General features: G+C 40.6%; 1 protein-coding gene across 1 annotated transcript; it reads right to left on the bottom strand.

Moving 5' to 3' along the window:
• On the bottom strand, window positions 1-26,427 carry EIF3L (eukaryotic translation initiation factor 3 subunit L). Its single transcript, XM_089674245.1, has 15 exons — window positions 26,300-26,427; window positions 23,614-23,662; window positions 20,414-20,624; window positions 17,169-17,248; window positions 16,234-16,295; window positions 15,994-16,063; window positions 15,834-15,907; window positions 15,536-15,707; window positions 14,200-14,354; window positions 13,077-13,247; window positions 12,859-12,992; window positions 6,670-6,843; window positions 6,403-6,592; window positions 1,273-1,353; window positions 1-154 (listed from the first exon to the last, which is right to left on the bottom strand). Exons 1-15 carry the CDS (start codon window positions 26,324-26,326, stop codon window positions 116-118), a joined length of 1,689 nt encoding a protein of 562 aa, XP_089530371.1. The 5' UTR covers window positions 26,327-26,427; the 3' UTR covers window positions 1-115.
• Window positions 26,428-26,788: the final 361 nt, after the last annotated feature.

Below are 26,788 nucleotides of genomic sequence, written 5' to 3'. Positions count from 1 at the left end.
TTTAAATATTTGGAGCATTTTATTAAAACAATAGAGTCCTTCCAAATTTTGACTGTGTACTTGGAAGTTGCATTTGACCTCCAATCCTTATAAATATATTGTCTGTGTGGATTTTTCAGGGCTTCTGGCTCATCTTCTTTAAGGTCTTGTTTAACTATATATAAAAAAAAAAAACTAAATTAAAAAAACAAAAAAGATTTCTTTACATACAGCTAATTTCTTGAAAATTCATGCTATACAATCCAAACACATTAAATATTACCAGATTAGCCGAGTAGTAAATATTACACATGTAAAGCTGCCCACAGACATAGCTAGCTGTGCGCAGCTGTAGTTGGGCGTATACATGTATTACAAGAACAGAGTACGCCTGCACTCTAAAACGAGTATTTACACATGCACCAGGGTATACCCGAGTACAGCCATAAATGTCTCTGGGCGCCGCAATACAGCCCCTGGAAGGGTAAAATATGCCAGAATCTACATATCATTGGGCTCAAGGTGAACATGTGCAAGCGTACACTTAATCTAAATATGATAGGTGGCTATGGTCTGTATGTACTGAAGTGCATTTGGATTAGTTGATCCCAATGTAGGCAGGATACAACAAATTTGCTGCAGCCATCTGCAGAACTGAAGAATGTGTCCACAACGTCTTCTTTAAAGTTTTTGTAACTTCTCAAGGTTTTTTTTTTACCTTGGTGCATTCTATGCATGAAGGTAAAAAACCTTCAGTGTACAGCAGTGCCCTCAGTCCCCTCAATACTTACCTGAGCCTCATTAAGATCTAGCAATGTGCATGACAGCCTCCCTTATTGGCTGCGATTGGCTCCTGCTGCTGTCAATCACAGCCAGTCAGCCAATGAGGAGAGAGGGGGTGGGGTCAAGCAGCAGCTCCGTGTGTAAATGGACACAGTAGCAGGTGCCCCCATAGCAAGCTGTTTGCTATGGGGGCATCCGACAGAAAGAAGGAACCAGGAGCGCCTGCAGGGGACTCGAAGAGGAGAATCCAGGCTGTTCTGTGCAAAACCACTACACAGAGCAGGTAAGTATAGACATGTTTGTTATTTTATAACAATAAAAAAAAAAAAATGAACCTTTAGTATCGCTTTAAGTTTTCAAATTTGGAAATGAAGGAGCTAGAATATGATCAGGAATGCACAACAGACATTTTCTTTCCTACAGATTTTTTGAACGGCCCTCCTTCTGGTTTAATGTTTACCTTTTTAATTATTCTGTAAAAAGATTTATAGACATGCAAAGAAAGATTACCTCTTCAAACTTGTGTATCTGTCTAATAAAGAAGTCTCCATAGCGCCGAGCCACTTTGGTGTCAGCAATGTGAATCATATCCTGGAGGGGGGGGAAAAAAAAAAAAAAAAAAAAAAAGAAGCGTTAACCAGTAAAACCTCTAAAGTGTGATTTCTCATTTGCAATTTAAGCTGTTAGAATATCAGAACTTTATTTTAGGTCTCTTCTGCTAGCAAAAAAAAAAAAAAAAAAAACTTTTCCCGTCTCTCGCAGCAATTTTTAAAATAGTGTACACTGCCTGCAGTGCATGTGCAATGCAGCGTATACCCTGGCACATCTTAGAAAGGATCCCAGCATTGCCCCCTAAATGCGCATTAAAGGAGAACTAAAAACTCTCTTAATAAACATGGACTAATTATTCTATCATTAGTTAACCACTTGCCCTTCAGAGGATTTACCCCCCGCCCCCCCCCCTTAACCAGGCCATTTTTTGCTGTTCAGCACTGCGCTATTTCAGCTGTTCAGCACTGGTAATTGCACAGTGCAATGCTGTACCCAAACAAAATTTATGTCCTTTTTTTCACAAAAATAGAGCTTTCTTTTGGTGGTATTTTATCACCTCTGCGGTTTCATTTTTTGCGCTATAACCAAAAAAAAAACCGAACATTTTGAAAAAAATGTTTTTCACTTTTGGTTATAAAATATATCCAATAAACTCAAAGTTTCATAAATTTAGGCTAAAATGTATTCTGCTACATGTCTTTGGTAAAAAAAATAAATCTCAATACGTGTATATTAATTGGTTTGTGTGAAAGTTATAGCGGCTACAAATATATATATATATGAATTTACGTAGCTTTTACTTTCTGACTGCCTATCACATTTCTTGAGGTGCTAAGATGCCAGGGCAGTACAATTCCCCCCCCCCCCTCAAACTATCCCTTTTTGGAAAGTAGGCACCCCAAGGATTTTGCAGAGAGGCATTTTGAGTCCATGAAACATTTTATTTTTTGCCAAATATATTGAATATGACTATTTATTTTTTACACAAAGTTGTCACTTTAATGATATATTGCTCATGCACGCCATGGGTATATGTGGAATAACACATTCTCCTACTTCTCCCAAAGTATGGGGACACCACATGAGAGACTTTTTGGCAGCCTAGCTACATACAAGCCTCCAAAATCCAATGACCACATCCAGGCTTTCAAAGGTCATTTTTCCTCATATCACTTCCCCATTACCTATCACGGTTTCAAAGGCTCTAAAATGCCAGGATAGTACAACACCCCTCCCCCTCCCCCCCAAATGACCCTTTTTTGGAAAGTAGACACCACAAGGAATTTGATAAGATGCATGGTGAGTATTTTACAGATATTTTTGTCACAGGGTTTTGAAAAAGAAAAAACACATTTTTGTTTTCTCTTTCTTCATATTCCAAAAACGTGGCAACAAATTAGATCTGCAAAACACTCACCATGCCTCTTAGCAGATACCATGGAGTGTCTACTTTCCAAAAAGGGGTCATTTGGAGGGGTTGCTTCTATTATCCTGGCAGTTCAGGGCCAACATTAGAAGCTTATGCCACACATTACCCACTCTTGAAGACCAAGCCTTTTGACACTTTTTTTCACATGAAAAAAACTTTTTTTTTGCTAGAAAATTACTTTGAACCCCCAAACATATTTTTTTTTTAAAGCAGAGGCCTTAGAGAATAAAACAGTGGGTGTTGAAATTTTTTACGTCACACAGTATTTGCGCATCAATTTTTTAAAAGCAAATCTTTTCGGAAAATTATATTTTTTAGAATTTTAATGCAAAAAAAAACAAAACACTATATTGCCCATTGTTTGATAAAATATAAAAGAAGATGTTACGCTGAGTAAAGGGATACCAAACATGACATGCTTTAAAATTGCGCATGCCCCTGCAATGGCAACAAAGTACATACATTTTTATTATCGATAGGCGATGCTTTAAAAGCCTTTACAGGTCACCAATTTAGATTTACACAGGAGGTGTAGTGCTAGAATTACTTCCCTCTATCTGACGTTCACGGCGATACCTCACATGTATGGTGCAACATACCAGCACAGGGTCAACGCTTGATTTTTGAAATTATTTTTACACTGTCCCTTTAATTTTTTTTTCCTTTTTATCACTTTTAATGCTACCACAGGGAATGCAAATAGCCCCTATAACTTCAATGGGCATTGTCATATATTCTTTTTTTGAGAAATCTGGGGTCTATCAGGCTCTAGATATCTCCCCTGCCCTTACATTATCTAATCTCACCAAGAGATGGGTGTCATGCTGCGCAGTGATCATGTAAAGGGGGGGGGGGGGCATGCTGCCCTTGTGTTAGTACAGCCAAAGCCTGTACCTCCTGCCAGGCCGCAGTAATTGTGGGTAGGCAGGAAGTGGTTAATCTATTAACCACTTCCTGCCCACCCACACTGTACTGGAAAAGTTTATGATATTCATGTGTTTTAAAAATGTTTTTTTTTCTGCCTGCAAGCTTTACAGTTCAGATGAATTCCAGGAAGTAAATGCAACATGAATCATCTTCCCTTACTCAAGATGGCTGCAGCCAAAATGCTAGGGGGTGTTTTTCAAAGAGATTTTGCAGCAAAATAAGTTATGGAGACATGGATGGGTGGGTGAGTTTGCTTTAAATATTAAGTGAATTAAATAGCATTTTCTGTTCATGGTGCTCAGGTGCAATTTAGTTCCGCTAATGTAAAAAAAGTAGCATGCTTTCTCCTCCATGTTTTTCTACAGACAGGGGTGTGAGCACAATGCTTTTCACAAGGAATAGTAAGATATGCTGTATAATAACAGTGGTGGCTAAACAATTAAAATGTAAAATATTTAAAAAGGTATTCTCAGAATAAATTCATTTAAAAAGTGGAACTGTGGAAGTCCAAAACCTATGCAAAACAGAAAAAAGTAAAATGTTCTAAACTTAGAACACACTAGTAGTCAAATTATGCTATTTTCACATCTGTCTTCTCAAAAACCTTCTTTATTTACTAAGATTTCTGCTAAAGCTGGTACCATCTCATCCCAGCCTTGGCTTCAGCTCCCAACAATCTGTCCGGCCCACCGATAATCCATGTGCAAAGGAATAAATAATGAACGCAAAATAAAGCAAAAATAATGAGCTGTCTGATTATCAAGCTCCTGTACTATTATTTTTATTACTAATTGCTAGAGTAGTCGACTACATCACCCTAGCATTCAGAAAGGCAAGATATGGCAACTGCCCAGAATTACAATTTTAAGCACATGCACAGAAGGAAAACACATAAAATAATCATGTAATGCTTACAAGCAGCTAAAGTGATTGCTAAGCCTTAACATATTTTTTTTGTAAATTATGTCTATACTTACCTGCTGTGTGCAGGGGTTTTGCACAAAGCAGCCCAGATTCCCCTCTTCTCTGGTCCTTCGCCAGCACTACTGGCCCCTCCCTCCTGTCGCATGTCCCCAACAGCATGCAGTTTGCTATGGGGGCATGTGAGCATGCACACTTCCCAACAGCTGCTCTGTGTGTCCATTCTCACATGGAGCCGTGGCTTGGCTCTCTTCTCATTGGCTCACTGGCTGTGACTGTCAGCAACAGGAGCCAATGCTATCTCAGCCAATGAGGAGAGTGAGTCCTGGGATAGCCTTGACTCCAGTGCACAATCGCTGGATCGAGAAGGGGGCTTAGGAGAGTGGGGAGGATGCTATACATAGAATGACGAAGGTAAAAAAACCTTAAGCCTTTACAACCACTTAAGGTTAAAGAAATGGGCTCATGGCTTAACATAGATGTATATTTTGTACAAGACTTACCTGACTCTAGTTCGTGTCTTTCACCTTAAACCATCCCACAGCCCATTTTGCCCCCTATGATCAGCAAGCATGGGTACTTTTTACTATCTTAGGTGGCCGTGCCCATTTGTACAGACTTTTTGGACCCAAATAGTTCAGTTTCTCCATGACCAAATGGGCTCTCCTCTCTCCCTTACCTAAAAACAATACCTGCTTTGTCTCCTCCTTGAGATCGATAAGTTTCTACCATATTTCTACACAAAACTCTTTAGTGCACACACAGTGATTGTGCGGAACTAAATGCAGGCAACCCCACCTACAATTCAAAGTAGGTTACACAGAGGGTGTCCTTCTAAATATAACAAGGTTTGGGATACATGGTTAGCGCAGTCTGCCACGTGTGTTTAAGGCAGCTCACCTGAGTGTTTTTAGAATCTATCTTATGTAATGGATTTTAATTAAGGAGCGTTCCACTCTGTGGGCCGTAGGTGATTTGCTAACCTTTTATCTGTGGGTTATTTCCCTGCGGTACTTTCCTCACTTCCAGTCCCAGGGACATTGCTATATGTATAATGTTTTTCCTCACACATGGCTTTTCCGCAAGCAGAAAATGTTATATTTCTTCGAATTTTTTTTTCGTTTTAGTGATGAAATCCCCTTGATACCTCTTTAATTTCCTTTTTCTGTGCTATCCATTGGCATTATGTTATACACGATTGGCTTTAATCTAAAAGTTGTATTATCCTGTCATTGTATTGATCTCAAAGTTTGTTTTTTGTTGTTTTTTTTTTTTTTTTTTTTAACATGGAAGAAATAGGTTCAAGTATCAGGATGCCATTACTCCATTTATCACAATTTAAGCTTAAAGCACAACTGCAGCTTTCAGACCCCCCTCTCGATTCCCATTTTTAAAACATTTCCAGCATACATACAGTACCTTATAATTCTTTTTTCTCCCAGCCCTTAATATAACAAAACAGAACTGGCATCCCTCAGTGCTGCATAGAACAATGCTCACATAATGACATGTGACAGTCTATGCAGTATTTACTATGAGCCCGGGCTGTTTGATAATGCAGGAGCGGTGTCAATTACAACCTTCACTTACAATAGATGTTCAGCGCTGGACCTAGAGAAAAGCCACTAGACGACCAAGTAGAATGTCTGTAGAGGACTGGGCAGGGGAAAAAGGAGATAATTGCCCCATCACCTCCCAAATCAAGAAAGTTGACCACTACTGCTATAAATATATATTCCAAGTAAGACATACTATTCTATCTTTATCAGATTTTCACTTTCAGTTTTTAAGTTATCCTGTACTGTAGTCACCTTATCTATATAGAAGTCAACTTCTGAGGCAGACTGAAATTCTCCTTCCAATGCAGAGATGCCACTAGTCCAAACGAGATTCTTCATCTTGTGTTTAAAAACAAGTAGCTGAATCCGAAACTCCTGCTCTGGAAGATCCAAGAACCCAGCAAGCTTGGCTACAGGCATGGTGGTGTAAAGCTTCAGGAAGCTGAGGGCAAGAGAGGGATATGAAGTAACAGGACACAGAAATAACATACCCCTGCAAAGTCTGCAAATGTGACTCACCTACGGATAGTGGACAGCTGAGCTTGCTGCTGAACTTCATCCAAAAAGACTTTTAGTTGTTGTAGATAGGGTTCTTTGTGATAATTTGGGTGAACATTATCATAGTTGGGGACTACTGGTGACAGGAACTTGGGACATGCAAAATTAAACAGCTCTTCATAAATCTGTGCATCTCTGTTTAAAAAACAAAAAAAAAAGAAACCACACAACACAATCAAAAATCATTTCTGTTAGCAACACTTCAGGGTTTTAGTACACATACAGCTCTGCACTCAGTGGGCATACTCCAAGCTACCTCCCTGCTTTCCTAATTAGTATTACACTCCTACCTCCTTTACAGAAAAGCACCTGCTGTTTCTGTTTAACAGTACTGGAGGCTTTCTGCACACATTCGGCTTCACAGGCTTATGGTTCTTTTCTAATCTCCCTCTCTCTAACCAGTGTGGCTCCATTTCTGTTCCACCCCCCATTGCTATTCTGTGTTCCCAACTACACTCTCAGGGATGTTCAATTCATATTGCCTGATGCCCGGAACATGTAGTTCCGAGCGCTGGGCAGGTAGTGCTTTTCAACCTTTAGCCCTGCTGCAGGCAAGCAGCAGGGCTCACCTGTCGGTTGGAAGCATTTGGGCGGTGCCAGCCTCTCCTTTGCCGTGAGGTCTCCACTCGCCCATCTGCGAGCCCGGGACACCGCTGTCGGCTACAGGGGACCCAGAAGTGAGGTTGTATCGTCACTTCCGGGTCCCCATTGAAATATTGTGCACTGTATCACATCCTGGGGAGCACAGGGGAGACATGCAGGCTCTTTTAGACCCTGGATATCTCAATAAAAGAGAACTTGTCCCCAGTAATATGCTGAATTCTAGTGATGTTCAAATGTGCTCGTGTGCATTAGCTCTAATACCCATTCAAGAAAGTGACACACTCACACACTCTTCTAGTTCCAACTAAAAAGCAAATACTTGACTATATATATATATATATATATATATATATATATATACAGTCATGGCCGAAATTGTTGGCACCCTTGATATTTTTCCTGAAAATCATGTATTTCTCACGAAACGTATTGCATTAACACATGTTTTGCTATACACATGTTTATTCCCTTTGTGTGTATTGGGACAAAACAAAAAAAGGGAGGAAAGAAAGCAAATTCGACATAATGTCACACAAACCTCCAAAAATGGGCTGGACAAAAGTATTGGCACCCTTTCACAACTGCGGATAAATAAGAATGTTACAAGCATGTGATGCTCCTGTAAACTCACCTGGGGCAAGTAACAGGTGTGGGCAATATAGAAATCACACCTGAAAGCAGATAAAAAGGAGAGACGTTCACTTAACCTTTGCATTGTGTGTCTGTCTGTGCCACACTAAGCATGGACAACAGAAAGAGGAGACGAGAACTGTCTGAGGACCTGAGAACCAAAATTGTGGCAAAATATCAACAATCTCAAGGTTACAAGTCCATCTCCAGAGAACTAGATTTGCCTTTGTCCACAGTGCGCAACATTATCAAGAAGTTTGCAACCCATGGCACTGTAGCTAATCTCCCTGGTCGTGGACGGATGAGGAAAATTGATGAAAGATTGCAACGCAGAATAGTCCGGATGGTGGATAAGCAGCCCCAAACATGTTCCAAAGACATTCAAGCTGTCCTGCAGGCTCAGGGAGCATCAGTGTCAGCGCGAACTATCCGTCGACATTTAAATGAAATGAAACGCTATGGCAGGAGACCCAGGAGGACCCCACTGCTGACACAGAGACATAAAAAAGCAAGACTACAGTTTGCCAAAATGTACTTGAGTAAGCCAAAAGCCTTCTGGGAAAACGTCTTGTGGACAGATGAGACCAAGATAGAGCTTTTCGGTAAAGCACATCATTCTACTGTTTACCGAAAACGGAATGAGGCCTACAAAGAACAAAACACAGTACCTACGGTAAAATATGGTGGAGGTTCAATGATGTTTTGGGGTTGTTTTGCTGCCTCTGGCACTGGGTGCCTTGACTGTGTGCAAGGCATCATGAAATCTGAGGATTACCAAAGGATTTTGGGTCGCACTGTAGGGCCCAGTGTCAGAAAGCTGGGTTTGCGTCCAAGATCCTGGGTCTTCCAGCAGGACAATGACCCCAAACATACGTCAAAAAGCACTCAGAAATGGATGGCAAAGAAGCGCTGGAGAGTTCTGAAGTGGCCAGCAATGAGCCCAGATCTAAATCCCATTGAACACCTGTGGAGAGATCTTAAAATTGCTGTTGGGAAAAGGTGTCCTTCCAATAAGAGAGACCTGGAGCTGTTTGCAAAGGAAGAGTGGTCCAAAATTCCGGGTGAGAGGTGTCAGAAGCTTATTGATGGTTATAGGAAGCGACTGATTTCAGTTATGTTTTCCAAAGGGTGTGCAACCAAATATTAAGTTAAGGGTGCCAATACTTTTGTCCAGCCCATTTTTGGGGTTTTGTGTGACATTATGTCATATTTGCTTTTCTGCCTCTGTTTTATATTTGTTCCAATACATACAAAGGGAATAAACATGTGTATAGCAAAACATGTGTTAATGCAATACCTTTTTTGTGTGAAATACTTGATTTTCAGGAAAAATATCAAGGGTGCCAACAATTTCGGCCATGACTGTATATATATATATATATATATATATATATATATATATATATATATATATATATATACACATACATACATACACACACACACACACACACACACACACACATACATACACACACACACACATATATACACACACACACACACACACACACATATACATACACACACACACTTTCCTTTCAGACTCAAAATTTTCTATGGGACACTATAGAAAAATACTATCACAAATGCAGGCCATTGATTGCAAACCCCTGCAGGCCATTGATTGCAAACAAGATTTGTTAATTTGCACACACAATCTTAGGAACAAAGCTACATTTTAGACAACAAAATCCTAATTAACAAGAATTCAACTACAGGTAAGTCTAATTATTCATTAAATCGGTATCCAGCTGACAATTGATTATAAAAGGGCGTTACTTAAAGAAAACCCCTTCCCATTTCATGCTGGCAGCACATGGAAGAGAAATGTCACAAGGCCTGAGAAAGAAAATAATTTCTTTACGCAAGAAAGGTGAAGGCTACAAGAAGATCAGCAAAGCTTTACTTATCAGTCAGAATACTGTAGCAAAAGTGATACAAAAATGTAACAAAGATGGAACTGCAACCATCTCAGAGACGTCCAGGCTATTCACAGAAGGTAACGCCTCGACAGGAGTGTCTTCTGCTGAGGAATGAAGAAAATCGCCATGCAAGTTTACTATAGTTAGCTAAAGCAGTAGAAAGCCAAACTGGGGTGATTGTTTCCCACAACACAATATGGCGTACACTGCAGAGGAATGGCATGCATGGTGTTGTCCACGAAGAACGTCTCTCCTAAAACCCACACACAAAAAAGCCCGCCTATAATTTGCCAGGGCCCATGCTGAAAAAGACGACTACTACTGGGACTCTGTACTCTGGAGTGATGAGACTAAGATAAATGTTTTTGGTACTCATGGCTTCAAAAACTGTATGGCGTCGCAAAGGTAAGGAGTACCAAGAAAAATGCATGGTGCCTACAGTGAAACATGGTGGTGGCGGTGTCCTTCTGTGGGGCTGCATGAGTGCGTCTGGTGTCGGGGAGCCGCATTCACTTGATGGGATCATGAATTCACAGATGTACTGCTCTATATTGAAAGAAAATGCTACCATCACTCCGTGCCCTTAGTTGTCGTGCACTTTCCAACATGCCAATGATCCAAAACATACATCTAAGGCCACTGCTGCATTTCTGAAGAACAGGGTAAAAGTGATTCAGTGGCCAAGTAGATCTCCTGATCTGAACCCAAACGAACACCTATGGAATATGGAAATCTGCAGAGAAGTTGAGCATCGCTCTCCATCCAGCATCCAGGCTCTAAAAAGATAAATGTTGCAATATGTTGCCAACTTGTTCATTCCATGCCTAGAAGACTTGGTGCTGTCCTTACCATGGAGGTCATACAAAATACTAGATTTAGTTTTTGTTGTGGGGTGTATTCATTTTTGCATCAACTAATTTGTGTAAAACTAAAGATTTTTCAATCAAAGTAATTTTATTAACCTTACTTTCATGTAACGAGCTAAACAAATGTTCTACAAATCTCAGTTTTGTCAAAACTTTGGAAATTGTTCTTGTGTTCATTGATATATTATATAAAATCTTACTTTTTTGAAAAGGGGTGTACTCATTTATGCTGAACACTCTGTATGTGTGTATATATAAAAATTTAATCCCCTGCAGATTTTGTAAGTTTGCCCACTTATACAGAAATGAACGGTCTATTATTTTTATCATAGGTGTATTTTAAATGATAGAGACAGAATATCAACCAAAAATCCATAAAAAAAACACAGGATACAAATGTTATAAATTGAGTTGCAGTTCAGTGAGTAAAATACGTTTTTGATCCCCAAGCAAAACATGACTTAGTACTTGGTGGCGGAACCCTTGTTGGCAAGCACAGAGGTAAGAGGTTTCTTGTAGTTGGTTAGCAGGTTTGCGCACATCTCAGGAGGGATTTTGGTCCACTGTTCTTTACAGATCTTCTCTAAATCCTTACGGTTTCTTGGCTGTTGCTTAGCAACTCGAAGTTTCAGCTTCCTCCATAAATTAAGGATCAAAGTCTGGAGACTGGCTAGGCCACTCCATGACCTTAATGTGCTTCTTCTTGAGCCACTCCTTTGTTGCCATAGCAGTGTTTTAGGTCACTGTCATGCTGGAAGAGTCATCCACGACTGATCTTCAGTGTTCTGGCTGAGGGAAGAAGAGTCGCATCCAAGATTTTACAATGCATGGCCCCGTCCATTGGCCCCTCAATACGGCAAAGTCAGCCTGTACCTTTAGCAGAGAAACAGCTCCAAAGCATATTGTTTCCACCTCTGTGCTTGACTGTAGGGATGGTGTTCTTAGGGTCATAGTCAGCATTTTTCCAAAACACGGCAAGTCGAGTTAATGCCAAACAGCTTAATTTTTGGTCTCATCTGACCGCAGTACTTACTCCCAATCCTTCTCTGAATCATTTAGATGTTCATTGGCAAACTTCAGACGGGCCTGTACATGTGCCTTATTGAGAAAGGGAACCTTGCGAGTGCTGCAGGATGTCAATTCATGGCAGGTATTGTGTTACCAATAGTTTGTTTGGCAACTGTGGTCCCGACTGCCTTGAGATCATTCACAAGCTCCTCCTGTGTAGTTCTAGGCTGATCCTTCACTTTTCTCATGATCATCCTTACCACAGGAGGTGAAATTTGCATGGAGCTCCAGACCGAGGGTGATTGATGGTTATTTTGTATTTCTTTTATTTCATTAAAAGCCATACAGGGGATTGGTCCTTGTAACTGCCTCCACTACTGCGCCAATATTCCTCAATCCTTCAGTTTTTTTCCAGTGTCCCCCCTGTGTGTTCCTCAATGCCCAGCCCCTCCCCCATCATCTGCACCAATAGGAGAGGAGAGAGGCTGAAGCCAGCAGCTCTGTGATGCTTCTGACTTAGCATATGAGCCGGGAACCATCCATGTGCGTCCGACCTGCCTTCCTTCCCTCCCTTCCTTGTTTTCTTTCTTTCTTCCCTCCCTCCCTTTATGCTGCATAAAACATTTAACAGTGCCATCTCATGAGATAATTAACAAGGGTGTGTTTAGGGGTGGGGCAGGGTAGATGTTGGGTGGGGCAACTGGTGACAAGTGACTCATAAGTCCTGGCTAGTAGCTTAGGATTTGAAGTTTTGTCTCTCTCTCTCTCCCTCCCAGCAGTAAATAATGGAAAAAAGCAAAAACGTAAGCACATTCATGCCCAAGTGACACAAATTGTCCAAAATTTACCACTCTGCGTTGATGAACCCGAGTAAAGATCACGAGTCAAAAGAGAACATATGAATAGAAGCCTAGTTGCACGAAAATAGAAATCTTGTTTTCACCCATTTTTGTTTAAAGAAAAAAAGTGAGCCAAGGCAATCAGCAACACTGTCTGATAATGAGTTTATAAGGAAAAGCACACTTTAAAGCTATATGCATGAGCTTGAATGTTTACTAGTTTTCTTAGACGTTATAATAATTGGTTTTGGACAAACAAAACCCAGCATGAATTCTTACCCTTTCTGCATGCGCAGCATTTTGTCACCATATTTCTCTCTCAGCTGTGTGTGAATACTCTCATCAATGCGCATAGGATACATGGTTAAGGCAATTGCCAGCAAGGCATGCATCTGCTCATTCTGCTTATTAATCTGTAAAGAGGCAAGAAGGCAGGTTAGAAAGACTAACAGAAAAAAGGTTTTGAAAGAATCTGAACCGCAGAGGCTTCTTCTCACCATCTCATACTTGTATGTTGTCCTCTGGAACATACTTTTGGTCCTTTGAATGTAAAGCAGGATGTTAGCAAAGACACGTATTGCATCCTGATATCTTCTCATCATGAGATAAGCAAAACCAACATAGTAATATGTGGTGACCTGGCATTCTGGTACACGGGAGTACATACTCTGAAAGGACAAAATGAAAGAGCAAAATAGACAACCGAAAATAAATTACATATCAGAATGCAAATAGAAAATAGGGAATCAAAAGGAAACCTAAACTTCGATCTGTATGTGCCTTTTCAGTGTGATAATAGGCTCATGGCATGCAAGGAAAAAAACACTTTCAATAGTCTCCTAGATTGTAAGCTCGAAAGAGCAGGGCCCTCGATCCCCTCATGTTTTGCATTGTATTGGTATTGTTCTGTCACATGTTCTGTTCCCCTCTGTAATTTACAGCGCTGAGCGAACTATTGGCGCTTTATAAATACTGTATAATAATAATAATAGTGTAATAAAATCCAAAACTCTATATTTTATTCCACATAAATTGAGGCTCACCAAATTCTTGAAACTCAGCATGTTACATATGACATAAATCACATGACTGCTGTATGTACATTGATTCAGTAAACTCACTCTGTTTATGTCCATCCACAGCCCAACATGTTTCGTCTTTACCAATAGCTTCTTGGAAGAAGACTGTCACACCTTTTATGCCTTTTACATAAGCAGATAGGCATGTCAGCTATACGGAGAGTCCTCATTAACCTATTTCAAGTCACATGACAGCCACAGCAGACTGGTTAAAGTGAATAAAGTCAACACTGTAATTAGTGCCCACAAAGCAGAGTTGCTGAATGCAGTTTGACTTGGAACCCCCAAAAGGGTTTAACCAAAAAAAAAAAAAAACACATTTGTAATTCATGTAGGTTGTCTTTATGGAGGCATCAAACATCTAATGCCATCTTAATGCCTCAAGTCAAGCAGATAGAGAAAAGAGTTCCTCATTTGCCACTAACCTGACACCACTAGCTGGGATTTGACAGATTTGAACCCGGAATGAGAACCTTAGCACTTCCAAGCTCATTGCTCCCCGGAGAGATTTGAAAAAAATTCCTTCAAAAGGGGATCATACCTTCTTGTTCAGTTCTATATTTTCCAACACCTTGATGGCCTGATAATAGTCTCCCAGCAGTGAGTGTAGACGCAGTAATCCAACCAAGCTAAAGTACCCAAGCATCTTGTAAAGAGAGTGTCTGCCATATTCTCCGGCCACGCTTTCGGGGTCCCCTGTGGGGCAAAAAAAAAAAAAAACACATTCTGGGCTTAGCAAGTATAGTAAGATAAAGTCAGTGGGTTGGACAAAATGTAAAGAATTCAGGAACAGCAAAAAGCAAACATGATGTCATGGAGCCAAAAATCATTAGAAATAGTTCATGAAAAATATGTTCTGGAAAGTTTGACACTTTAAATCTGTTTTCTAAGATTTGTCCAAGCCAGTCTAGTGTACTAAAAGTACAAAAATAGTTTAAGTAGATGCAAAGCATTTTCTGTTTATGCTATTTATAAGCAGAGCAGTACATGCAATAAAAAAAAAAAACAAATTGCTAGAAGATTTTTTTTTGCAGAAGCGATGAGCAAAAAAGTTTTGGATATTTTTAAATTCTCTATGTGCACAGTATATCCCCATTCATGTTTTGCAAGCAGAGAAAATAATATGTGGTCGTGGCCATGTAAGTCCTGCACGCAAGTGTAGGGGATTGTTGTGAGACCCAGAAGAAGCTGCGAGGACGACAGCGGTGGTGGTGAGTGATGGAGTGGCGACTTGAGCCTGGACCTATCAGGTACTGTGCCATAACATGCAAGTACGTTCTGAATACTTGAACATTATAGCAAGAACTCCCACAGCTCCATAACACTCAATTCTGCTTTAATATATTTATTTTGGTATGGGGAACCTCAGATGCACATGTGTTGCGGCTATAAATGAGCGGATAAATATCCAGGTTAGCTTAATCTGGATTCATTTGCGTACACATTAGTAGGCTTATCTTCATGAGTCTGCATTGAACCGATTTGAGCTAACCACTAATGAATTAAATGTTTCTTGTGACAAGTAAAAGCGTGCATTCTAGTGAAGGTTATACAGCTGGAAGCCATTAGCACAGTGATGGACATGCAGCTCCATTCTGTGTGGTCAAGTTGCTGAACACATTAAAAACTGTGCTCAAATGCAAGAGAACAAGACTCAGTACATTGCCCTCCATTAAGCTATTAGGGGCAGTCTACATATTTTTTTTCTCTCTGAAAACTGCAAAAAAGGCACACACTGACTCTACAGAAATATTACCCCCCTTTCCACCAACTAAGCACCCCTTTATCCCCTAGTGCCAACAGGACGAAAATCCTTTCTTCTGCAAGTACTCTGCTCAAAATCTACATTGGATAGGAGCACTGGATCATTCCCTTACCTCCACTGGTATACACCTCCAACTGACGATTGATGTTTGATTTGTCCACTAGAGAATGCAGGACATTCAGAACACTGTGCACATTCCAGATTTTAGGGTTAGAGCGTAGGAATTCAATCTCTTCCTCTGACTTCTTGGCAGTCTTGCATCGATACTGGCTGAATGACTGGAACTAAAGTATTGGAAAGGCAGCTCAAGCTAAATTCTTAAACCCAATATTTCCATATCAAAACAAACAGACTAAGTGAGAATAAAATCACATGAAAAATTAGATACAGAAGCGCTTGTAATTTTTTACCTGGTATATAAACTCATCAATAATGTCCCACAGCCATTGGTTAGGCAACTCTAAAGGAGCTGGACCGTCCGCATCTACAAAATTAAGATGAAAATTTACACTGTTCTTCCATTTAACATATTCATACAATTTGTTTCACCCAGGTTTTTGAAACACTTACTAAGAATGTAGTTAAAAAGGTTGCAGTAGTTGTAATAGGATTCAAATCTTTGCTCTAGCGTGGGTCCTCCCTACAGACACAAAACGCAGTCAGTTAACTGCAAACCAAAGACATCTAGGCAAGCATTTTTATGGCGTGTCCTGTATGAAATGGTGTGCAGATAATAGCACAGCAGATCAAACAATGACAAATGCTACCTTTCTCCCTATACCCCTTACACCAATCCCAAGGAATACTTACACTGACTTTGGCATATATGTGCCTGTAGTATAGTTCTTTATATAATATTAGGAACACTGCATCTGAAAGAAAGTAGAAAAAGCTAAATACAGGAACAATAAAATAACTAAGAAATTCTTAAACAAATATATCCAAGTAACTTAGCAGAGGGTGATGACAGTTTCCAGTCTGTGAAGACTGATGGATTTGAAGTAAAGTTGAACTTAAGATACAAATACTTTTATGTAAATAAATTCCTCAATGGCCATAACAGGATATAATATTTTGTGTTCACCAAATGCCTTTGCAAACCCAGATATTTCATTGTAAAAGGGTGGTGACATCACTATTCTGCAATAGGCCTTTGCAAAGAGCAGCGCTGTGGGTGGGAGGTAGCAGGTATATCCACTACAGGCTGCTCGCAGACAACTAGGGTGGCACAGTACAGAAGTTGTTTAGTGGGCAGCACAGTGGTTAAATGGTTAGCACTTCCACCTGGCAGTACTAGGGTCGTTGATTCTAACCCCAACCATGGCACCACCTGCCTGGAGTTTGCATGTTCTCCCTGTGCCTGCGTGGGTTTCCTCCAACACTCCAAAGACATGCTGATAGGTTGCCTAAATTGGCCCTATTATGTGTTTGTATGAATGTACGTTAGGGGCCTTAGATTGTACGCCCCTTGAGGGTCAGGGACTGATGTGAATGTACAATATATGTAAAGCACTGCATAAAATGATGGCGCTATACAAGTACCTGTAATAAATAAATAGTGCTGAAGTACTACACAAATCTGTACAGCAAAGTGCATGTACTAATATTAATGCCTCTCTAGACATCTTATAATTAGTCTAGAGTTCACCTTTAAGCACAACTGTTGTGGCATTGATTGGCAGTCAGCCTGCATGTTTAAAATTATCTCCAATATAAAGACAGATAAAACAGTTTCTCACGCTTACCATTTCCAACTTGGGGAGCAATGGCTTCTGCTTCAGGCCAGGGAGAATTCTTAAAGAAACGTTCTGTTAACTTTGTCCAACTGTATTACAAAAGGAGTGCAAATTAGTTGAAGTACACGTCGAACGTGCACACAAAGAAACATAACACATGGGCGTTCCAAATACTAACATGAAATACCACATCTGTCAAATCACAAAAGCAGCATGTTTGCCTGCAATGGATTGCATGGTACAGAAGTAAAGAGTTTGCAAAAGTAGTGCATGGTAGTGCAGTGCCATTTCAGCCTATTCAAAATGAATGGGCTGCAATCACACCCCACAGAACTGCATGTGAACTGCACAGCTCATTCCTGTGTGATTCCTGGTGCAAACCAGCCTGCAAAGTTTAACTTCGTTAACCACTTCCCAATCTGTAAATAAATTCCCCTAGTTTAAATTTCCATGCTGGGAATACGTTCATAAAAGTTTCCTTATGAAGGCCAGCAGCACCCTACATTTTGCTTGGGTGTTGCCTCTCAATCTCAGCTGTCACTAGCAAAACTAAAGGGGTTCCTGATCATGTGATGACACTATATAAATCCTGAATAATAATAACAATATCAGCCACCATATCTAAAGACTGGTAAGCTACAATACATTTTTGTTAAAATAAATGGTTTCACTTTTGCACGGTTTTCACAGCATAAAAAAAATATTTTTTGTTGAAGTAGTGTAACAAATAAAAGGCTTATATGCCCTTAAAAAAATTAGGTATGCAAATTAGTTATTGCAAACTTTACCCAGGCATGCCAATTCTGGGCATTTAGGCATCAAAGACCTCGGATCCTGAAAGGGTTACCTTAAAGTGGTTCTAAAGGCAAAAGGTTTTCTTTTACCCTAATGCATTCTCTACATTAATGTAAAAAACCTGCTGCATGCAGCTCCCCCCCCCCAGCTCCCCCTAAATATGTACCCGAGCCCAATCTGTCAATCACAGCCAGTGAGCAGAGAGAGGCGGACGGGGCCAAGCTGCGTTGTGTGTCAATGGACATACAGAGCAAGGATCAAGCCCACACAAGCCACTTGCTACGAGGGAACATGGCAGGGGAGAGAAGCCAGGAGGGACGATAGGGAACCAGAGAAGAGGAAGATATTTTTTTTTAAACTTATTTCAGGTACTTACATAGGGCCATCAATTTACGTACAGCGCTTTACATATTTATTACACATTCACATCAGTTCCTGACCTCAAGGAGCATACAATCTAAGGTCCCTAACTCACATTCATACATACTAGGGCCAATTTAAACAGAAGCCAATTAACCTACCAGCATGTCTTTGGAGTGTGGGAGGAAACCCACGCAGGCACAGGGAGAACATGCAAACTCCAGGCAGGTAGTGCCACGGTTGGGATTCGAACCGACGACCCTAGTGCTGCTAGGTGGAGGTACTAACTACTTAGCCAATGTGCTGCCCCCATGATATGGGCTGCTCTGCGCCAAACCATTGCATAGAGCAAATGTGTATGCCTTATTTGTTAACAAAAAAAAAAAAGTAGGTTTACAATTTCTTTAACCACTTCAAGTCCAGACACTTTTACCACCTTCCTGTCCAGGCCAATTTTCAGCTTTCAGTGCTGTCACACTCTGAATGACAACTGCGTGGTCATGCAACACTGTACCCATATGAATTTTTTTTGGAGACAGATAAAACTTTATTTTGGTGGTATTTATTCACCACTGGGATTTTTTTTTTATTTTGCTATATAAATGAAAGTCCAAAATTTTTGAAAAAAAAAGTGTTTTTCTTATAAAATTTATAATCTTTCTTCATAAATCTTGGCCAAAATGTATTCGGCTATCAATTTAGTAAAACAAATAACCCTAATTAGTTTATAAGCAAAAATAACAATTTTTTAAAAATTTGTTTTACATTTTTATTTTATTATTTTTTTTTTTGTTGTTTTTATTAAACATACTTTCACCCTAGTGCCACTGTACTACTTTTGGGGGGTGATGAAGATTTGTTTTTTTTTGTTTTTTTTTAAACACACATTGCTTTTACACCCATAAAGGCTGTAAAAGCAATAATTTCTCCTCTCTGACTGCATTCTTGCAACCATTGAGAAATACTGTGAGAGCTGTGATTGGTCACAGCTTGTCACATGGTACAAGACTGTTGTGAATAGCTTTGTACCATGTGACCTCTGTGATCATTCACAGATTTCAAAAGTAGTAAGCAATGATGTCACCAAGTGACATCATGCTTACTACTATTCATGTGATCGCTAACTGGCCAATCAGCGATCACATGATCGGGACCTCACACAGAAGTCCTGTACAGTGATCGGGGTTCCGCTGTGTACAGAGGATTGCAGTGCCGCACGCTCCCAGGGAGCGCGCACAGCCTGTAAATGCGGGCGCCTTTTATGAGCGGCAACCCGCTCCTGCACTGCTCCTGTCCAGCCATTTATGTACATGGGTCGGACGGGAAGTGGTTAAAGCAGACCTTCACTGCAAAGTAAAAGCAGGAACTTTTTTTCAACAGAGAATAGCTCCTACTTTCTCACGGCTTGCCTTGGCAACAATGACACACACTTAGGCACGGCACATGCCCACACCCTCCGCAACATGTCACGGGTCCCAATGGGCTACTAAACCAGTCTGACAGTGCCACGTGATCTCGCACATGTGCAGTGGGGAGTTGGCTGTGATACCTCAGGAAGTCACAGCTGTCTCCCATATCTCAATTGGCAGCACTGGGGATGGCAGGAAGATGGTGCTGGCCTCCAGGGATTGGTGAGTACCCGATTCTTAGAAGTCAGCAACTACAGTATTTGTATATGGGTTATGAAGCTAAAGGGTGGATTAAAGGGTTATTTTCATGAACTAGATAAAGCACTAAGAAACAGCAATGTCATGTACATGACATTGCTATGCTTTATAAATAGAAAGGTATTTTTCATTCAAACCCATCCTATACTGAGGAAAACTATTCTTTACAAACTGAAGCCTCAGTGTTTTCTCTGGGAGACTGAAAAGTGGTTAACATTCACTGTTGCAGATGGGTAGATTAGCCATTAGGTTCACTCTTCATAGCAATATAACAGCTGTTGAGATAAGATATCAACCACATTAGGAGAACAGTGTTTCAATGAGCTGGCTGACTCAAAGAGCTGCACTTTGAGGAACAGAAAAGCAGATCTGCCCTATTTGTTTTTTTTTTCGACTGGGTAGATTAGGTGTTTTAAGAATCAGAGGTCATACCTGTTTTCATATATGTCTTGAATCTCATAAACCTTCTGGTCAATTACATCGCTGGATACTCGGCTGGCTTGTAGTTCATACACCTTTTGGTCAATTAAATCAGACACAGTCTTGTGGAAATATTGGATGAAGTTTTTGATCACCTCAGGGATGACCTGATATGTCTGCTGCTCATACTGGCGCTCATATGCTAGATCCTGTTTAGGATCACCTAAAACACAGGAAGGGAAAGGGAAAAAAAAAATCAACATCCAGATTTGAACAGATCCAAGGTGCTTAAAAATTTTGGCAAACTCTTCAAATTTTCTATCAATCTGGATAATTTATTTTACAAGAATCGATGGCTACAGCTGCATGCTCCAATTGACTTCCCCCAATCTGTCTAGGTGAAAAGCCTTCGAAAGTCAAAGCTTTTTTTTTAGCTGACAAAAAAAAACGAAAAACACAAACAAGTCATTTCAGTAGATCATTCCTCTGATATTACCACCACAAGCAGGAAAGTTACATATGTGCAATTCCACAGCCTGAACGTTCTGAAGACAGCAAAGTTCATTAACTAATGCTCAAAGTACATCTCCTCCTTCACCCTTTGTTGCACACTGAAAACCTCTGGTGCTCCTCAAATTAGTAATATTCATACTATTCCCAAGGGTAGTATAGATATCCTGGACCATCAATCCGCATGTTCTTGCAGTCAATACCACTCTTGCGGCTTTTTCTCACCCTCCCTGTAATCCCCTTTATCTCTCTAGAGTTCCTTCAATGCTCTAAACCTCACCAAGGACTTGTGGACTTCCAAGTGTGCTTACACCATCCCTCAATCATATACTACTACACATTCTATTTTAGCATATCTTAAAATAAAAATATCTTTTTGCCTTGAGTCTGAGAAGGTAAACTCAATCATATAATTATAGACACAGCATAACATGTTAACCGGGGAAGTTATTTTATCTAAAAATCTTGCTGCATTTTCAGGATCTCAGACAAGGCACGGATTAGGGTTTCTCTAATGGTTGCATTAAAGATTACAGTGGCAGTAAGCATTATCCTCATCATCCATACACAGCCACTATTTAAGGGCCCTGTTATCAATTTTTCACGAAATGGTTTCTTAATGTGTTTCTCCCTCCTTTTAATGTCCTCTGTGAGCTCCTGAATTTCTACCTTTCCCTTCACTTCTGTTTCTTCGGAATGGGCAGTGGATGTTAGTTGCAGTCATGAACACTGCTCTGTGCAAGCTACAAAACCCATGGCCCCTAGTCCATCTCGGGAGTCAGCAAGAGAGGGTGCTTAGGTTCTTACATAGAATGGGATGTAACCACCCTCTAACAGAAAGTATGATCAAAATAGCAAAAAAGAAAAGAAAAAAAAAAAAAGGAATTTGGAGAGCTTTGACAGCTCTTTGGTCTTGCCCATGATGGAATGGGTATTTGAATGGAAGAAAGATTCTGTGGACATGTTTTTTTTTTATACACATAACGAGCTGTTGTCAAAAGCACCTTCTTGAAATTGACAGGACTAATCTGTGTACCACATAGCCAGTGTGTGGGAGCCAGAATTATTGTTGGTTGGTAGGGGATCAAATACTTAATTTTACTCGCTGAACTGAAAATTAATTTATAACATTTATAGCGTGTGTTTTTTCTGGATTTTTGCTTGATATTCTGTCTTTATCATTTAAAATACACTGATGATAAAAATTATAGACTCTTCATTTCTTTGTAAGGGAGCAAACTTACAAAATCTGCAGGGGATCAAATAATTATTTTCCCCACTTCACACAAAGCACAGCAAGATTCAAGTATGAACACACATGCCCCTTGTATTTGGACAGTACTTGCTTATCCTGGAGTTCAGCTTTAATGCCACTTTAGGAATGCAATGTATGGAACTTTCAGACTTTTGTAGGAGTGAGTACTTTACTATCAACAGTGAAGTGCATATGCCATTGATCTTTGTGCCCAGCTGGTGACAAGTTTCCAGGGCTATTTTAGCTTTTGCTAGATGACTAGAAATCTTGTTCAGTAAATCACAGCCTCTACCCTTTGCCTCTGTGTGATAGAATTGTTTACTCAGTAAAAGCTGATTTTAGGAGTTCTGATACTCAACTGTTATAAAATGTGGACAATACTAATGCCTTACTTTGTTTGCTGCCCTACTGTGGGTTCTAGCTAGTTATAACCCTTCATAAAATACAAAAGTATTTGAATGCCTCCAGATACTTGACCGGTGCATTTACAAAGCATCCATCAGTGGCAGACTCCAAAAACACAATTGTGAGTCACTGCAAGTGCTTAATTTTAGCAACGTAATAAAGAAAGATCGCCAGCCACTGTTTGTTCCTATTTTCAATGAAAGTTGATTAGGTAGTAAAACAGACAGCTTAAAGTGGAACTAAACTCATCAATTTAACATTTTCAAAAAACAGTTACATTTCCGGCACATTCTGAGAATGTAACTGTCACATTGACTTGTGCTCTCAACTAAACTGATCAAATCATCAAATGGCTGGTATCATAACTGATCACATGTGCAGCATCTTGGCAGTTAACGATCAAACAGAGGCAAAGATGGCAGCTTCCTTGGGTGAAAATGACAGGAGGGTTTAGTTCAGCTTTGATGCACAATCATTGCTTGCTTGCAAACCTATTTTTTCAGGAAACTAAAAACAATGTTTTGGACAGAGTAGAAATTCGTTACATCCCATGTTTTTATTATTTCTGTGTCCTCATAGAATAGGTTCTACCCACTTCCAATTCCAGTGAACAAAGGGTATCCCTTGACAGGAATACAGACATTAAAATCTGACTTACATTTTTTGTCTGGTATTCTATCTGAAAACTTGCTCAATAACAAAATACTGCAAGTAAAAGTTAAAATGTGTGTACAGGTTTACACATGTAATAACAATATGGCATAGTTATTACTGCTACATTACGACAACAAAATATAGATCTACAAAATCCATTTTAAACAATCTAAAAAGTACAGTACATATGTAGAGACGATCATTAACTGCTATAGATACAGTATTAGGAACTGAACACATGGATTCCCAACTGGACCACCTGAAAGCTGTATTCCAAACAAGTAATTGTTTTCATGCACTTTACCACCGACCACTCCAGCGGACTGTGCTGCAAATCTACAAATTAACATTACAGCAACTAAAAAGTAAAATACATATATTTTCATACCTGTGTGCATATCATAATCTGCTTGATAGTTGTAAGGATCATAGGGAGTCTAAAAAAAAAAAAAGTAAACAAATAAAATGTTCAAATAAACATAAATATTACAATAACATGTGACTTAAGAGGGTTGTAATTTTTCCCCTTAGCTAAATAATAAAAACTAATTTCAGACCACGACACCCTGTGCTGTATGTTACAAACTCCTAATACACTGCATAAACTATTCTGTGTTATGTATACTTTGCAGCAAATAATCTATTCTAGAACACTGCACTTTATTCTTTAAACCGCATACTATACTATATGGTGCCACAATAAACGCTGTTCTGTATTTTTATGTAGAAATATGCATGTTACGTCACGTACACAGTTTGTACCCCTGCATTCTTTGTAGTATACCATATATGACATAGTCCGGCCCCCCTGCATTCTGTGTACTATACTGTACATGACATAGTCCGGCCCTCTGCATTCTGTGTACTATACTGTACATGAGTCTGGACTCCTGCATTCTGTGTACTAAACTGTACATGAGTCTGGACTCCTGCATTCTGTGTACTAAACTGTACATGAGTCTGGACTCCTGCATTCTGTGTACTATACTGTACATGACAGTCTGGACCCCTGTATTCTGTGTACTATACTGTACATGACAGTCTGGACCCCTGCATTCTGTGTACTATACTGTACATGACAGTCTGGACCCCTGCATTCTGTGTACTATACTGTACATGACAGTCTGGACCCCTGCATTCTGTGTACTATACTGTACATGACAGTCTGGACCCCTGCATTCTGTGTACTATACTGTACACGACAGTCTGGACCCCTGCATTCTGTGTACTATACTGTACTTGACAGTCTGGACCCCTGTATTCTGTGTACTATACTGTACTTGACAGTCTGGACCCCTGCATTCTGTGTACTATACTGTACTTGACAGTCTGGACCCCTGCATTCTGTGTACTATACTGTACAGTATATGACAGTCCAATACCCCTGCAATCTGTGTACTATATTGTTTATGACATAGGCTGGACAACTACATTCTGTGTGCCATACTGTACATGACAGTCTGGACCTCTGCATTCTGTGTACTATACTGTATACCAGTGATCTCCAAACTGCAGCCCTCTGCTTGATTTTATCCGGCCGTTGAGGCAATATTTTATCCTCCGACACGAATAACAGGGCATAATTTCCCCCCACTGACACCAATGATGGGGCATAATTCCCCCCAAAGTCACAGTTCCTCCCAATGACACCAAAGATAGGGCATAATTCTTTCTACCAAATAACACCAACAATGGGGCACAATTTCTCTCACTGACACCAGAGATGGAGCATTGTTTACTCCCGCTTATGCCTGGACATTTTCTACTTCCAATGGTCACAGTCAAGCCCCCCCCAAAAAAGTCTGAAGGACAGTAAACTGGCCCTTTTGTTTAGAAAGTATAGATACCCCTGCTGTAAACTATACTGCACTTGACAGCCTCAATTCACACATTCTGTGTACTATACTGCACATGACAATCTTGCTCACTGCATTATGTATACTGTGGTGTGCATAGTATGTTCTTAAAAAGAGAAGTATGGGTTTCATATATACAAAAATTTATACTCACCTAGGTGGATGCAGCATTGATCCAATGCTGCTTCTAAGACTGAGAACTGAGCAATCAAAGACCGCTGATCACTCAGTTTTCGGTCTTCTGTGAGCAATGAGCCAGAAACTTAGAAACTGGATCACTGCTCTGCTGCTCCAGCGCTCACTGGAGAACTGGGCTGTGGAGGGGGCGGGAGTGAATGGATTAGACCAGCTGCCAGTCAGGAATCTGGGTGGATCCCAACTTAAAGTCGGGATCTCTCCACGGCTCTGTGATGTCAGTGGGCTAAAGCCACTGTCAGCTGAAAACGGGTCACAGGAGTGCAGAACAGAGCAAAGTACATTCCAGTGATCCATAGAAGTACAGCAAACACAGCTTTTGCCCTACTTCTCCTTTAATCCCCCACATTCTGTATAAGTCAGTCTGGATTCCTCTATTTTGTGCACAGCACTGAACATGGCATAGTCTGAGTTCATGCATTTTGTATACTGTGCTATACAGGAATGTTGAATTCCTATCGCCCGACATGTAGTTCCGGGCACCGGGCAAGTAGTTATTTTTTACCTTCAGCCCTGCTGCGGGAAAGAAGCAGGCTCACCTGTCAGGTGGAAGCATTCGGATGGCAGTGCTGCCGCCCGAATGCTTCCACACAGTGCAAGCCTCTCCGCCCCACCATGTGAAGCTCCCCCAGTCCACTGTCTTCCGAGCTCTGCTTGCCCATCTGCATCCCAGGACCGGCTCACCGTCTGCGGCTGGAGGGAGGAGAGCGGACACATCCACTCCCCTCCCCTTCTTGTCCTAACCCAGAAGTGACCCTGACTATACAAGACATAGTCTGGACCACTATAATCTGTATACCCGATCTGCTGCACTGTACATGTTGTATTCCCCGCTAGTCTGCATAGTAATATAGCATGGTGCAGAAGATTGTATATTTCTATAGTGCAGCATTATCTCCAGGAACTAGGACTGTCCCTGGAAACTGGATTTTACATTACAGAGTAAAGCTCCATCTCACTCCCTCGCCATTCCAACCATAATGATATTCTGTCCTCTCACTGCCACTGAATAAGCAGACTCACTTCGTATTCCTCGTTCCCGTAAGACATGGTCACCAGCTGCAGAAGAACACAGGCCGAACCCCGGCAATACACCACACACAGGGCAGGAAAGAGAGAGCCTCTTCCGGCGATTCAATATTACCTCATTTCCGGAAGAGGGCTACCCCAATCATCGATGTCCTTGCAGACTCAGGGCTCCTGCAAGTGGTTCTCACAGGCGAGCTCATTGGTAGAGGTCGGTCACATGGTCTAAAGGCAGCTGTGCATTAGTAATGTCCCTGGGAAGCACATGTAGTGAAGAGTGCGCTTGCTCGGATAGGAGCTGCTGGTCATACAGACTTAGGGGCGACTATGGTATAGGCTGGAAACAGTGAGCTATTGGAGAGACAGAGAATTGTATTTTCCCAGTGAAGTCTGGTCACGCCGGTGGTGTATTGCATGTTTAACCACGTCAGCTCCCGGACAATTCTGACATTCCTCTACTAGTAAAAATCAGCATTTATTTTGGCA

This window comes from Staurois parvus, unplaced genomic scaffold (assembly GCF_062004578.1).
Source record: "Staurois parvus isolate SC_StPar_1 unplaced genomic scaffold, SC_StPar_1.0 ptg000149l, whole genome shotgun sequence".
In the NCBI taxonomy this organism is placed as follows: Eukaryota; Metazoa; Chordata; class Amphibia; order Anura; family Ranidae; genus Staurois; species Staurois parvus.
Note: the sequence above shows the minus strand (reverse complement) of the source record. Positions and strands in the feature narration are given on the sequence as shown.

Bases quoted from the DNA above. Each gene is read 5' to 3' on its own strand.
- EIF3L (XM_089674245.1), bottom strand. From the start codon at position 26,326: ATGTCTTACGGGAACGAGGAATACGAA. The intron at 23,663-26,299 runs GTGAGTCTGCTT...TTTTTTTTTTAG, and splicing joins ACGGGAACGAGGAATACGAA to ACTCCCTATGATCCTTACAA. The intron at 155-1,272 runs GTAATCTTTCTT...TTTTATATATAG, and splicing joins AGATACACAAGTTTGAAGAG to TTAAACAAGACCTTAAAGAA.